Raw genomic sequence first — 13,389 nt, 5'->3', positions numbered from 1 at the left:
TGTATGCAGTTTATGATTGTACGCTATACCAATGTCTTTTTTAGAGAAGAGTTTATATACACGTGCACTTTTTATACAATAGTCCTACTTTTTCAATGTTATAGTGTGCAAAAATACAACCAATCTGAGTCTAGTAAGACGCAGCAGCTCAAGTACAGTGTGGGGAACCCAGTAATCATGTTATAAGTCACTTGATCACTGCTGTGTATTCTATACATAGCCCTCATTAAGAGCTCCTTCGGGTATCAGACTGTTCATGTGGCCACATTTCTGGTGACTCCAGTAAATATCAACCTAAATAAAGACCCTGACCACTTGACACCAAATGTCAACAGGTGGCTATAAAGGGGTTAATTTATTATTCTGGATGAGGTAAACGAATCTGTAATTAGGTTTGGGATTTTCAAGTAAGGATTCAGACTGAGAAGATGCTGTGTTCCACCTCCGTGCTATAAATGATCATTGTGCACTGTATGGTGGAAATTCTAAATAGTCATACATATCTAATGGGAATGTACAAAGCACAAAGTACTTTAATCCCAAAACAAAAAGTTTGCCATGTGTTACGTTAGGACACCATTTGTCAGTCTCTTAGCTGTTCTTATTCTTGCTTCTTCTATCACTAAATATCACACTGGAGAGGTTGTTGGTGACACGCTTTTCCTACTCAAGTCAATGGTGGTAAGCCTGTGTCACTCATATAGGCACCAGAACTTCCTGTGTGATGAAATTACATGGATTGTTCCATACAGGCTCTCCACAGGGGACACACAAACTCCAATCATAGCTTCTGCTAGTGATTAGACAGGCTCCTCTCAGTTATATTGGAGAAGATCACAGTTCAGCCTCCCTGGCGCTATGCTTAGAATCTTTTATGCTCTGTTCACTTAACGGTTGAGTTCTACATTTGGTATATACGCCAGGAAAACCTCCCAGTGTATACACAAAACTAATCCATAGGGTTCTATACCCCCGACAGATGTTTAAAAGAGAGTCCGTTTGGCCTCTGTCGGGCTGGAATAATTCTATATACCATTTTTTTATTTCTTTTTTGCTCTATAGAAATACGTGGTTTACTTTGCTTTTCTATGCGGAGGCATCACACACGCACACAGGAAGAAAAAAAAACGAAAACATTTTTACATTTTTTTTAAACACGGGAGCCTACGGGCGACGTATGCCACAGTATGTCTTTATAGCGGCATAAATCAAAACCTTCCTCCATCAGAGGTATACACCAGGCAATACTCCATGTATTTGTCTGAAGGACCAGACATGATATGAACAGAGCCTTAGCCTATTTAGGGGAATACTGATGGAAGGATAATCACACTGTCCTCCCAGCAAGCAGAGATATTACAGGGTCTAGCTGCTCATGTGATAATGTACTGAGGCAATTTGTGATCTATCGCATAGCACAGAGGAAGAGAAAGCAGGATGAAGATTGTGTCTGATCAGAATAAAACAGGAGGCTGGGTTGCAGGGAAAGGAGTACAATATACGTAAAAGAAGTCCATCCAGGCCTTCATAGATAATGAGGTGGGGGATAAGTGATGAAAACTTGTGAATCCACTGGGGGGGGGGCGGGGGTCGTCTTTAATAGTATTTGAATAGTAATTTCATGTAAACATAGAGCCAACAGTTGATGGAAAAAAAAAGGGAAACCTATACAAAAATATTGTCAGAAGACCAAATTTGGCCCAACATAAATTATACCTTTATATATGGATGGAACCATACTATGGAAAGTGTAAATACAGCACCAAAAGAGGTAACAAAATACAAATACGTATTAAAAATTAACAGTAAAAAAAAAGGACTATAAATGTTATTCATACTGCACAGCTTGTATAATTTGTTTAGTTAATTTTGTCCTTAGGTTATTGGCCAATTTAGTGAGATAAGCAATAGCATACCGTTCTTTAAGTTTTAAAATATTGTAAACTATTTTACATATGAGATGTGAATTTGCTTTTCCAGAGCTTTAGAGCATACTTTGTCAATAAAAAAAAAATAAAAAAATAAAAAAAAAAGTATATGTGCCACAGAGTATATAATAAAACTCTGTTTGGAGAAAATCCTGCATTGAATCGGATATTTTATTTTACATGTGAAACATAAGTGTCAACAAGCCATTGGTCCTACCTTTACTGATATATAAGCAAAAGTACAAAAGCTGATAACCCCAAGATGTCATTGTTCTCAATTGTTTCCGCCCCATGGGATATATTTCACACCTGTATTAATGTAGTGTATACGTCTGAGGCCCAATACTCCACTCAGTAGGCGCTTAGGACCATTAGCAGGACTGCTTCACATGACATTCGCCTGTCGCAATCCGGGCACTCTTTGATTTATATAGTATGAACTATAATGTACAGCTTTCACCCGGACCACGGTTGGCTTTGTGTTTTGTAGCTTACATACTATATCTTCTGACAAACAGACAGTTATCCTTATAATTCTATACCAGGCTAGCAAATTGGTAGTGGCTCACTGGCTAGATGTGAAATCCACTGAAGAAGGAAACTTATTGGTAAATTCAACTTTCTGCATAGGGTAGAGAACGGAGAGAAAAGAAAGAAAGGCTTAAAAAGGAAATATAAAAAATAATAGGTTCCATGGCTAGATACCACTAATAAGCTTTATTAAAACAGTTGACTCATAAAACAAACCCCTTTCCAAACGCCTTAATAGGTCATATGGACATCATAGAGGGGGGCTTCATGTGCAAGACCCTGCTCTATGAGCCAGAATGAAGAGACTATAAAAAAATTGCAGGAAAATGTCTTGCCAGGCTCGGCCTCCCCTGTGATAACAGCCGATCGTCAGAAGATAGAGAAGTCTGTTGTCTTTACAAGAAAAGCCCTTTAACTGTATTTGAGTGAAGCTGCTCATAGGCCTGTGATCCATCCATTTCTGCAGACACTGTACTAGGAGAAGCTTCACTACAGCCCTCCTGGACTTTTCACACAGTAACGTCATAGTTTAGCAGTTCATTCACTCCGGGGTGTGACAATAACTAACAATAGACTGTCTGGCAAAAAGGGGGAACAGGGCCAGGTAAACAAGGTTAAAGAGGCTCTGTCACCAGATTATAAGTGCCCTATCGCCTACATAACCTGATCGGCGTTGTAATGTAGATAACAGCAGTGGTTTTTATTTTGAAAAACGATAATTTTTGACCATGTTATAAACAATTTTAGATTTGTGCGAATTACTTTCTTAATAGACAACTTTGCGTGTTTTTACTTCTTACCAACTGGGCGTTGTGGAGAGAAGTATATGACGTTGACCAATCAGCGTCATACACTTCTCATTGTTCCAGCCCAGCTTCTTTCACTGGACAATCACACTAACAATGGGCTGGAACAATGAGAAGTGTATGATGCTGATTGGTCACTAATTGGTCAGCGTCATACCCTCCTCTGTACAACGCCCAGTTGGTAAAAAGTCAAAACACGCCCAGTTGTCTATTAAGAAACTAATTAGCATAAATCTAAAATGGTTTATAACTTGCTCAAAAATTATCGTTTTTCAAAATAAAAACCACTGTTATCTACATTACAGCGCCGATCAGATTATTTAGGAGATAGGGAACTTCTAATGTGGTGACAGAGCCTGTTTAAGCCCAGGGTACCAAGCAGCTCCTCCATGAACATGTTCAATATAACAAACAAACACTTAGGGCTCATTCAGACGAGCGTGTATCTCATCCGTGGGGTGGCAGTTAAAACAACGACGGTCACACGGACTAATGTACTTCAATGGGGCCGTTCACACGACCGTTGTTTCAACGGAGTGTGTGAAGGGTCCGTGAAAAAGTAGGAAATGTCTTATTTTACGGTGTGTCACGCACCCATCTATAGATTAGTCTATGGGGGATCCGTGACAACGCGCCCCGCACAGGTGCAGTTGTCACGTCCGAGGTTAGCCATGTTAGTCTATGGCTGTTTCTGAATTAGGAGAATCCTGTATAACAAACAGCTGAGCTTTGAACAGAATGAGTTCACACCGTTACTGCACATGAGGAACCAAGAGAACTGGGAAGTCTTCAATGACCAGTTGAATATATTTTCCCATGTTAGATATGTAGAGTTAATTTAAAATTCTGGAGTACTGCTATCAAATACGGGATTTTAATATTTCTATTTTAGGGTGTAAAACATTTAATACGTGAATAGAAACTGGGCTTGGAATGAAACAGAGCCGAGAGCAACAACAACTGGTGGCAGTACATGAACCGGTCTGATCTCTATCTTAGCGCCATGTAAGAAGTATTCGCTACACGCAAAGCAATTCAGACGTAGAAATTCATGCAATAAACGCTACTTTACAGAATACAGAAAGGATCTGAAAAAATAATAAAAGTGAACAATGTTCATCATACTAGTAATCCAAGAAGTCTTTGGGCTCATGTACGGAGCCATAATACACTCGTGCACTTGAGGTTATGCTTCTTGGTATGCGGGACAAAATATCATTCACTGCATGTGACTCCAGTTACCTTTGTGAATGTCATGCAAAAAATTATACCAAGAAGTCTTTTTGTGATAAACTGACCCTTTAAATGGCCAGGGTAGTTTCTCATTAAAGGGTTATGACTTAAGGTGGTTGAGCATTTTTAGAACAAGCAGGGCTTAATGGAATACTGTACAGATCATACATAAAAAAAGAAAGTACATCTTCGAAGAGTAGGTTCCGAAAAAAAAAAAAAAAAAGACATACACTGGAACTTCCCTTCTGTGCTTTTAATGGACACCCCAGAGTTTATGGCAATTTGGGTTGAGGAAAGCGTTCCACATGAACGGTTTTCAAACACTTACCGCCGGACACAGGTGCATCCATGAACACTGCTCCCATTTTTTCAACTGCTATTGCCAATTCTTTTGACACCGCTGGGTCAATGGTGCTTGAATCAATCAGTAAAGAGCCCTTTTTCACTTTCCTACGTTCAAAAAAAATTATTATTTTTTTAAATCAGTAATTTTTACTAACACCAGTAAATACCACAGATTTATTACATCATGTACTCATAGTAGTCTCATAAAATATACTGAATCTGACAGCAAAGTCCTCCATATGAATTGGAAGCATACAGAGGTACAGTAGGGCCCCATAGATACCTATGGGTATCCTATATCGGCTTTAAAAGTTAAAAGTTGTATAGAGCCGTAATACAGCCATGTACACGAGGCCTTAGTGTAGATGTAACATTCTTTTTTCAGGGGGGGGGGGGTTGTCCGACTAATTAATTTTTTCCCTACATCAATTGCCATGCGTATAAGGGAATGACTCCTTTTGAAGGAAAGAAATTGTTACCACTCTGACTGGAGTTATTCTACCAATTTGGAAAAAATTGTTTAGTCAAAACAGATTACTTTTAAAGCGTGTCTGTCATCAGACTACACTGCCCTATGTAAGGGCAGTATAATGTACTGACAGGTCTGCTCTCCCAAATGGCACACAAAAAAAATATCCTGCCATTTGGATATTAGGAGCGATCAAAGAATACAGCGTATTTGCCTTTATTCAGGTGGGGAGTGCTCCCCCACTTCCCCTTCTCAGTAGTGATTGATGGGCTACAGTGTATTTGTATGCTTATAACTAGGAGTTCGCTTTATTTAGAATTTGTTCCCATAGCCAAATGACATAACATTTTGGGGGGTCCTAAACACGAACAATACATGTATCACGCTCACATGGCAGCCCATTAGCACCAATGCAATGCGATCATGTTGTGCCGATGGATTGCCATGGCAGCAGAGGATCTAACAAAGACCCCCCATGTTTGCCGTGAATGTGAGCCTATTGGGCTAGTGGATACTATGCTGGTGCGACTGCACGCTACAGATACTATTGTCCTTGCATAATATCCAGCATTACTTTGTTAATGACACCCCTGACAACGCCATGCATCAGGTAGATGTTTGTATCACTAAGGCCCCATGCACACGATCGATATTTCATCCGTAATTACAGACCCATTCATTTCTATTGGCCACGGACACCTTTCAGTATTTTTACTGATGGGTGTCCGTTTTGAAAAAATTATAGAACCGGTCTTATTCTTGTCCGTAGTTACGGCACGGACTCTCCCATAGAAGCCTATGGGCGCTGCCGTAAATACGGACAGCTACGGAAGCGTTGCTAGGCAACATGTTGGTGACATCATTTTCAGCCTCCCTCTTTATTTTACGGATCCGTATATACGGATGCAATACGGACTGTATTTACGGAGACCCTTCTGTATATATATCTATACGGATGTCTACGGATCCGTATTTACAGACACTATTTCGGGATGGATGAAAATATTGTCGTGTGCATGGGGACTAAAAAAAAGGGAGTATGATTTTTTTTTTTCTAGACAGGGAGGTCTTTCAAAATATTAAAATAAATGAATGGAAGGTTAGTCATTTGTAGCAGTAGGGACCATATCAGCACTCTACCTGCATTACCTCCCCGTCCAGTAATGATACTCTTCATTACTTTGCATGTAAATTTGGATATACCAGACAAGCTTACACTGACTCCTAATGACGAGCAGCTTTCATTTGCATTGCTGGTGTATACACCATTTAAATGGTTTAGATCCCATATGTTGTGACAGACACATCACAAACATTACAGAGATGGACGGACATTATTCAAATCTGCTAGGAAAAACATACTTCAAGATCCCATTTGCTCCTGTGTAGACATCAATTGCATTCAAGCTTGATGGTAGCATGGTAATAATTCTGTCTGCCTTATCTGCTACTTCAGATGGTGAATCTACAATCTGAGAAAACAAAAAGATATTCGTGTATTACATCCCCGTTTTCTGCCTGAATGCACAATGAAAAAAAAGGACAATTTTAACAGAAAAGACTAATTAGGCCACTACACCTCAAGAGTACAAAAACAATAAGAGGCAAAACTTATTTTTTACCTTTAAAATAAACCAACATAACGCGGTTAAACTTTTTGTTTTATACCTTAACACATACTTTCATTATTTCAGTTAAATAAGAAACAGAGCAGTTAGAGAGAAAAAAGGTAGCAAATCTAGGCTAAAGAAGTGCCACATTTTTTTTATGACACGCACGCAGTTTGATAAGGCTTCGTTCACATCTGCGTCAGGGTCCCGTTCCATCGGATCTTCCTGTCAAAACGGGACCCTGACTGAAACCATAGGTTTCCGTTTGCATCACCGTTGAATGGTGTTGGATCCGGTGCCAACGGTTTCCGTTTGCCTCAGTTATGCAATGTTTCAGTCATTTTGAACCCTATGGTTTCCGTTTGTTTCAGTCAGGGTCCCGTTCTGACGGGAAGCTCCGATGGAACGTCAGAACTAGACCCGGATGTAGATGAAGCCTAAATTTGGCTTATACTGGTGCATGTTGGGACTCCTTTCCCTTCTTTACACCACCTATTGCGTGGTATACTTTAGACCAGCATTTTCTGCCACAAAACCAATCTATGTGCGTGACCCGACGTGGCCAGAATATTGCAATTTAATGTTCGTTATGGCACAAACATTTAATAAACGCAATGAATTTAAAATGCGTAAAAAAAACTAAAAACACAACACTGGTGGGAACCGAGGTGCAACTCACTGATACATCTGCTCCAATGTTGTAAGGGTAAACTGTTGAAAATCATTATTTCCCATGTGAATTCTTCCAAGTTATCATGGTGGCTGATGCTACTGCTGACTCTGAATAATAAAAGATCAGGTAAAATGTGCCTGAACAGTTGCATGGCAAAGAACTGGGTGACCACCACAAACCTTCCTAGTCCAACCATCATCTGTGCCTCTTCTTGCAGTAGAATGGAGTTTATATACCGGATGTGACGTGCATTCTGCTGTATAGGACACAGTCCGCAGTCATTTGTGTGTATTTCTCATTTTACAAATCCGTAACATGGCACCTATATCCTTTAATGGCCCAATAGTGTACCTCCGTGTCCCTCCAAATATACAAAGAGACAACGGAAGTTATCCCCTCATGGACTCCATATGGATCTGTGAGAAAAAATCATGGCATACCCTATTACAGAGCTCTACTCCTCTAGAAACTTTGTTTCTAGGGGAAAATATGGTACCTCACAGATATATATGGCAGATAAAAGGAATATGCAGGGTTTCCGGGCTCACATCTATGCCATCAGATAGAATAGAAAAAAAACAAAACAGTTTAAGGCTGGGTTCACACGACCTATTTTCAGACGTAATGGAGGCGTTTTACGCCTCGAATTACGTCTGAAAAAACGGCTCCAATACGGCGGCAAACATCTGCCCATTACTTTCAATGGGTCTTACGATGTACTGCGCCGACGAACTGTCATTTTACGCGTCGCTGTCAAAAGACGGCTCGTAAAATTACAGCCTCGTCAAAAGAAGTGCAGGACACTTCTTGGGACGTTTTTGGAGCCGTTTTCTCATAGACTCCAAAGAAAACCGCTCCAAAAACGGCCGTAAAAAACGCAGTGAAAAACGAGAGTTGCTCAAAAAACGTCTGAAAATCAAGGGCTGTTTTCCCTTGAAAACAGCTCCGTATTTTCAGACGTTTTTCGGTAAGCGTGTGAACACACCCTAAAAGGTCGTATGGTGTTAAATAGAGCGAACACTTATAATGTGGGCTAAGGCTGGGAACGATTTAACACGTTCGCTTGCGTTTTTATTTAAAGAGGACCTGTCACTTCTCCGGACATGTTTTAGCAAATACTTGTATTCCCCATGAAATTATAAATTCTGGCAGATCTTTTCTTACATCTCTATATTGTGCTATTCCTCTATTACTCTTCCTCATAATTTTTAACTAAATTGACAACTGGGTGTTACCATTTGAGGGGGGGGGGGGTCAATCAGTGCTGAAAGAGAGACTGAAGACACCCCTTTGACAGGTGGAATAGTAACACCCAAATATCTATTTATTCATATAATTTTAGAAGGAATAAGAGAGGAACGGCACAAGACGGGATTGTTATTTCATCAAGTATTTCCTAAAACAGACATGTCTGATCTGCCTACAATTGTCTAGTGGATGTACAGATTTACTTAATGATCTTGACATTAATAATAATGATAGGTTTAGGATTATGTAGAAATTTTTTAGAAGGTAAGAGATTTATTAAGATTCACCGGTGACACGTTTGCCCAACAAACCAAAATAGCCATTTAATACAGATGGTAAAATGTGGCATGGGAAGGTGGTCTTCATAAATAAAAATGCTGTTTGACAATTTGTATATTTAATTTTTTACACCAGAGTAATTGAATTGACAAATCTTATAAAAATTGCTTATCATCTTTTAGATAATTATACAGAATTTTATGTACACAAAAAAAAAAAAAATGTGGTTTTGCCGATAAAATGACAGGAATGGTTTTAAATTCTTGAAGAATGCAAAGAAAACAAAAACCTGTGCCTTTCCTTTTTGTTAACAGCCTGGGTACTCCATCATAAAATAGGTATGCACTTGTAAAAAGAGAGTCCTGGAAAACATTTTATTGTGGGGAAAAGATGGCAATGCCTTAACACTTTTATGCCAAGTAAGTAACTGTGTGGAAGTCACAGTCCAAAGTAACAAGAATGCCTAGTAGCCTTCAAAAGCTCAGCGGGGAGTTCCTTTCTGCTTCGACTGAAAAGGAACATTGCTGTCTACCACCAAAACGCTCAATGAAAGAGGGAAAGGGATCTTTACTCGCTAATTAGGTCTGTTGAAAAACATCCACAACGTTCCAGACTTACGGGGCAGATGGCCTCAATAAGCAGGTGGAGACCAGCAATAAAATCTCTAGGACCTATTTTTGTGATGAGTTACATCATCAACCTAAAAAAAAACAAACACATTAAATACACAGACAGGTGTCCACCCTAAATCAACAGTATGGTTGTCAGGTGAACCTCATACAGCAAACGACGCAATATTTTTTATACACTTATCAGTCCGTTTTTTCATTCATCCTATAATATGCGGTCAGTCTGCTCTTAGAGGAACAGGACACTTTCCTGGTTTTCTGTCAAAATGAGCCATTGCCATAAAAATATACTAAAACAAAGAGATTGAACAAAAAAAGGCAACAGTAACATAGCCCGAAAATATTACATTTTAAAGTGGTCAGTCTAAAGTACTGTTCATATCTGCGTCGGAGACTCCGTTAGGGGCCTCCGTCACAGATCCAGCAGGGTTTACCTGAGACAATAGCGCAGCATGCTGTGCTATGGAGTCTGATAAAATCAGGGGCACCCCGACGGAAAGCCGATGGAACCAATTAAAGTCAATGGGTTCCGTCGACAACCGGCAGGTTCCAACGTACAACGGTTACATTATTCCCTTGTTCTGCTTCTCTGACAGAGCAGAACAACGGAATGGTTCAAAGCCGGTGTGAACCCAGCCTGAAGGACTCATCGCACACAACAACTTTTAAAACCGCTGAGGAACTATAGTTTGACAAGTTGCTGCCGAGGATCTAACGTCCGTTTTAAACTCACAGCAGGCTTTAGGCCAAATGCACAAGATGCGTAGTACATGCGGAATTGCCGTGTGTATTTTCCTGCAACAAATCTGCAGCGTAATACAGTACTAGCAAAGTTAATGAGATTGTAAGTAATCTCATCTACACGTTACGGAATTTTTTCGCACGTTAATTGACCTGCAGCGTGTTTTAAAATCTGCAGCATGTGAGTTTATGTTAAGTTTTTGCTGACAGGTTTAACAAAAAAAAAAAAATAAAAAAAAAAAAGGCATCAAAATGGAAAAAAAAATAAAAAAATGCACCTAAAAACATAAAAAACACGCCACCTTATTAGGTGCGTATTTTACTTGCAGAATTACCTCCGTTTACCTGTGATTTTGATAAATGCAGATTTTCTGCACCAAATTACACAACGTGTGCACATTTCTGTTGTGGATTACCCGCGGAAAAGCAGCAGATTTCACTCATTGTATGGAAAATGGTGAAATGTTAACAAATCCAGAATTTTCGGGCTAAGGAGAAAATTAGCTAATGCAATGGGAATAAAAATCTTGAATGGGTTGTCCCTGGAAAAAGTACAACTTTTGTCTATTAGCTTTGTATAGTACTGCAGCTCCTCCCTATGCAAGTGACTAGGCGCCGTACTGCAATACCAGACAGCCCACAGAGAAGAGGGACGTTGTTTCTGGAACAAAATCCTGGTCAACTCCTTACTATTTATGAACCTCATAAATCTGCAAATGACAGACCAGATATGGAAACAAGATGACTTCAGAATGAGCGGATCTCCTTTACTCCTGGGAGGTTTCACGACAAATGAACAAAGAAAAGAACAACACAAAAACACTTTATCCTTCTCCCTTAGGCTATAGTCCATTTTAGCTTTAGTCTGCCGCATTAGAATAAGGTTTGTCAAATCAAATCCACTTGCCTGGTACTAGGGCTGGGCGGTTTTGCCAAAAAATAACCCTATGGAAGATTTTCGATTCGAATCTCGATTTTCTTATTACTATTAAATAAATTGAAAAAAATACCAAGAGAATTTAAAGAACTCCTCCCATGAAGACTTTTTTTACTTTGCCCGTTTGTAATGGGCATCTAGTACACGTATTTATTTCCTCACCAAGCGTCTAGCTTTCAATACATACACTCCGTTGGGCTCCCCCGTGCAGTCACGTGATCTCTAAACTGACTCGCCAATTCACACATCAACTCGTGTGGACCTGAAGCATAAATCTATTAGACTTGAATGGGAGTCTCATAGACTTACATAGAAAAACTGGGTTCCGGTCCACAAATAAGATGCTGTGTGAATTGGCGAGTCAGTTTAGAGATCAAAGCAACAACAATATTCATGGGAGTGTTTTTTTTTTTAATCAATTATTTTCTTTGTAGAAATAACTAACATATATTTCCATAATAATTGTACGTGATTTCACAACTTTTAACCTCTGCAAATACTGTTTTCTATCAGAAATACAAATTTATTTCTCTTTTATAAAAATGCCCATCAGTGTGATTGGTGCAACTTTAAAAATAATTTTTACTTTTTGAGATACAACTGCTTTGTATACTGTATACAGAGCAGATGTATCATTCGCTAAGACCTGAATCCATCTGGTCCACGGGACTGACGGGGTTAAGTGACCGCAGGTCATGCAGGACCAACTTTAATTGACCACATCTTAGTTATGAACTTAGATGTGATCTTTAACAGCTCGATCCTGCAGGATCCGCTGACACTAAACTCCTCTGTATCGTTGACCTGACGGATGCAGGTCTCAGCGGCTATGTATACAGGATACAAAACAGCTGTAAAAGTAAAAATCATTTTTAATATAAAGTATTTTGAAAGTTACACAAAACACACACATATATATATATACACATATATACATACACACACACACAGTCAAAGGTGTACATAGCCTACAAGCTAACCGGAGGCTATGCTGGTAGCAAGAAGAGCAAAGTATAATGTGGTGGGGTGCAGCAGGGGTACAGTGAAGGTACTGGTTTACGTGTGTGTTGGGGGCACAAACAAATGCTAAAAAGGCCGACATTTTAGCTTACCTGGGTCTCTGAGGAATAGCTGATATAGCCACTCACTCATCTAGCGCATAGCACCAATCTCCGTTTACATCCCCCCCATCCCTTTTCTGCATGCCCTCCTGCCATTGGCTGGCAACAAATTACTTTATAACCTGCCAGCCAATAGAAGACTAACCGATTGAGTACTGACATGCCGTGCTAGTACTGCGGAGTATTATGTCGGACAGCTACAGGAGGAGGAGACAGCATTGTTGCGTCCTGTACACGGTCTCCTCTCTCCTCACTGAACAGATGGAATGGTGGCAAGCGTCAGCGCAGGGGAGCAACAGTGGTAAACGAGAAATTCTATTTTAGTCACAGGTGATGATGCGGCGGGGCAGTAACAAACGGCGGGGCGGAGCTTCCTCCTGTAGCTCAGCTCAGAGGGGTCATTATGAAAAATCGATTCAACAAGTCTGTCTAAAAACAGAATCGTCACAGGCCTCCAGGGCGAATTAAAATTTGATTAAATCGCTCAGCCCTACCTGGTACTGTAATCCACTGTGGATTTTACCAGCATAGAGCCGCAGGTAAAACTCACAACAATTAGGGTATGTTCACACGCACTATTTACGGACGTAATTCAGGCGTTTTACGCCTGGAATTACGGCCGAAAATACTGCTTGAAAGCGTCGGCAAACATCTGCCCATTCATTTGAATGGGTTTTACGATGTACTGTGCAGACGGTCATTTTATTTACACGCCGCTGTCAAAAGACGGTACGTAAAAAAGATGCCCGGGTCAAAGAAATGCCTGTCACTTCTTGGGACGTAATTGGAGCAGTTTTCCATTGACTCCATTAAAAAAACGCTCCAATTACGTCCGTAAT

At 40.0% G+C, this 13,389-nt stretch overlaps 1 protein-coding gene across 1 annotated transcript in view; it reads right to left on the bottom strand.

The window, feature by feature from the left end:
* The window catches only part of HIBADH (3-hydroxyisobutyrate dehydrogenase), a 110,138-nt gene that overhangs the window by 82,779 nt on the left and 13,970 nt on the right, over positions 1–13,389 (bottom strand). The window contains exons 3-4 of the mRNA XM_075828628.1: positions 6,675–6,784; positions 4,827–4,948 (exon numbers count right to left, since the gene is read on the bottom strand). Coding sequence (XP_075684743.1) covers positions 4,827–4,948; positions 6,675–6,784 — 232 coding nt within the window. The remainder of the gene's footprint in view (positions 1–4,826; positions 4,949–6,674; positions 6,785–13,389) is intronic.

This window comes from Rhinoderma darwinii, chromosome 5, assembly GCF_050947455.1.
Source record: "Rhinoderma darwinii isolate aRhiDar2 chromosome 5, aRhiDar2.hap1, whole genome shotgun sequence".
Classification (NCBI taxonomy): domain Eukaryota; kingdom Metazoa; phylum Chordata; class Amphibia; order Anura; family Rhinodermatidae; genus Rhinoderma; species Rhinoderma darwinii.
This window is presented reverse-complemented; position numbering and strand designations above follow the sequence as displayed.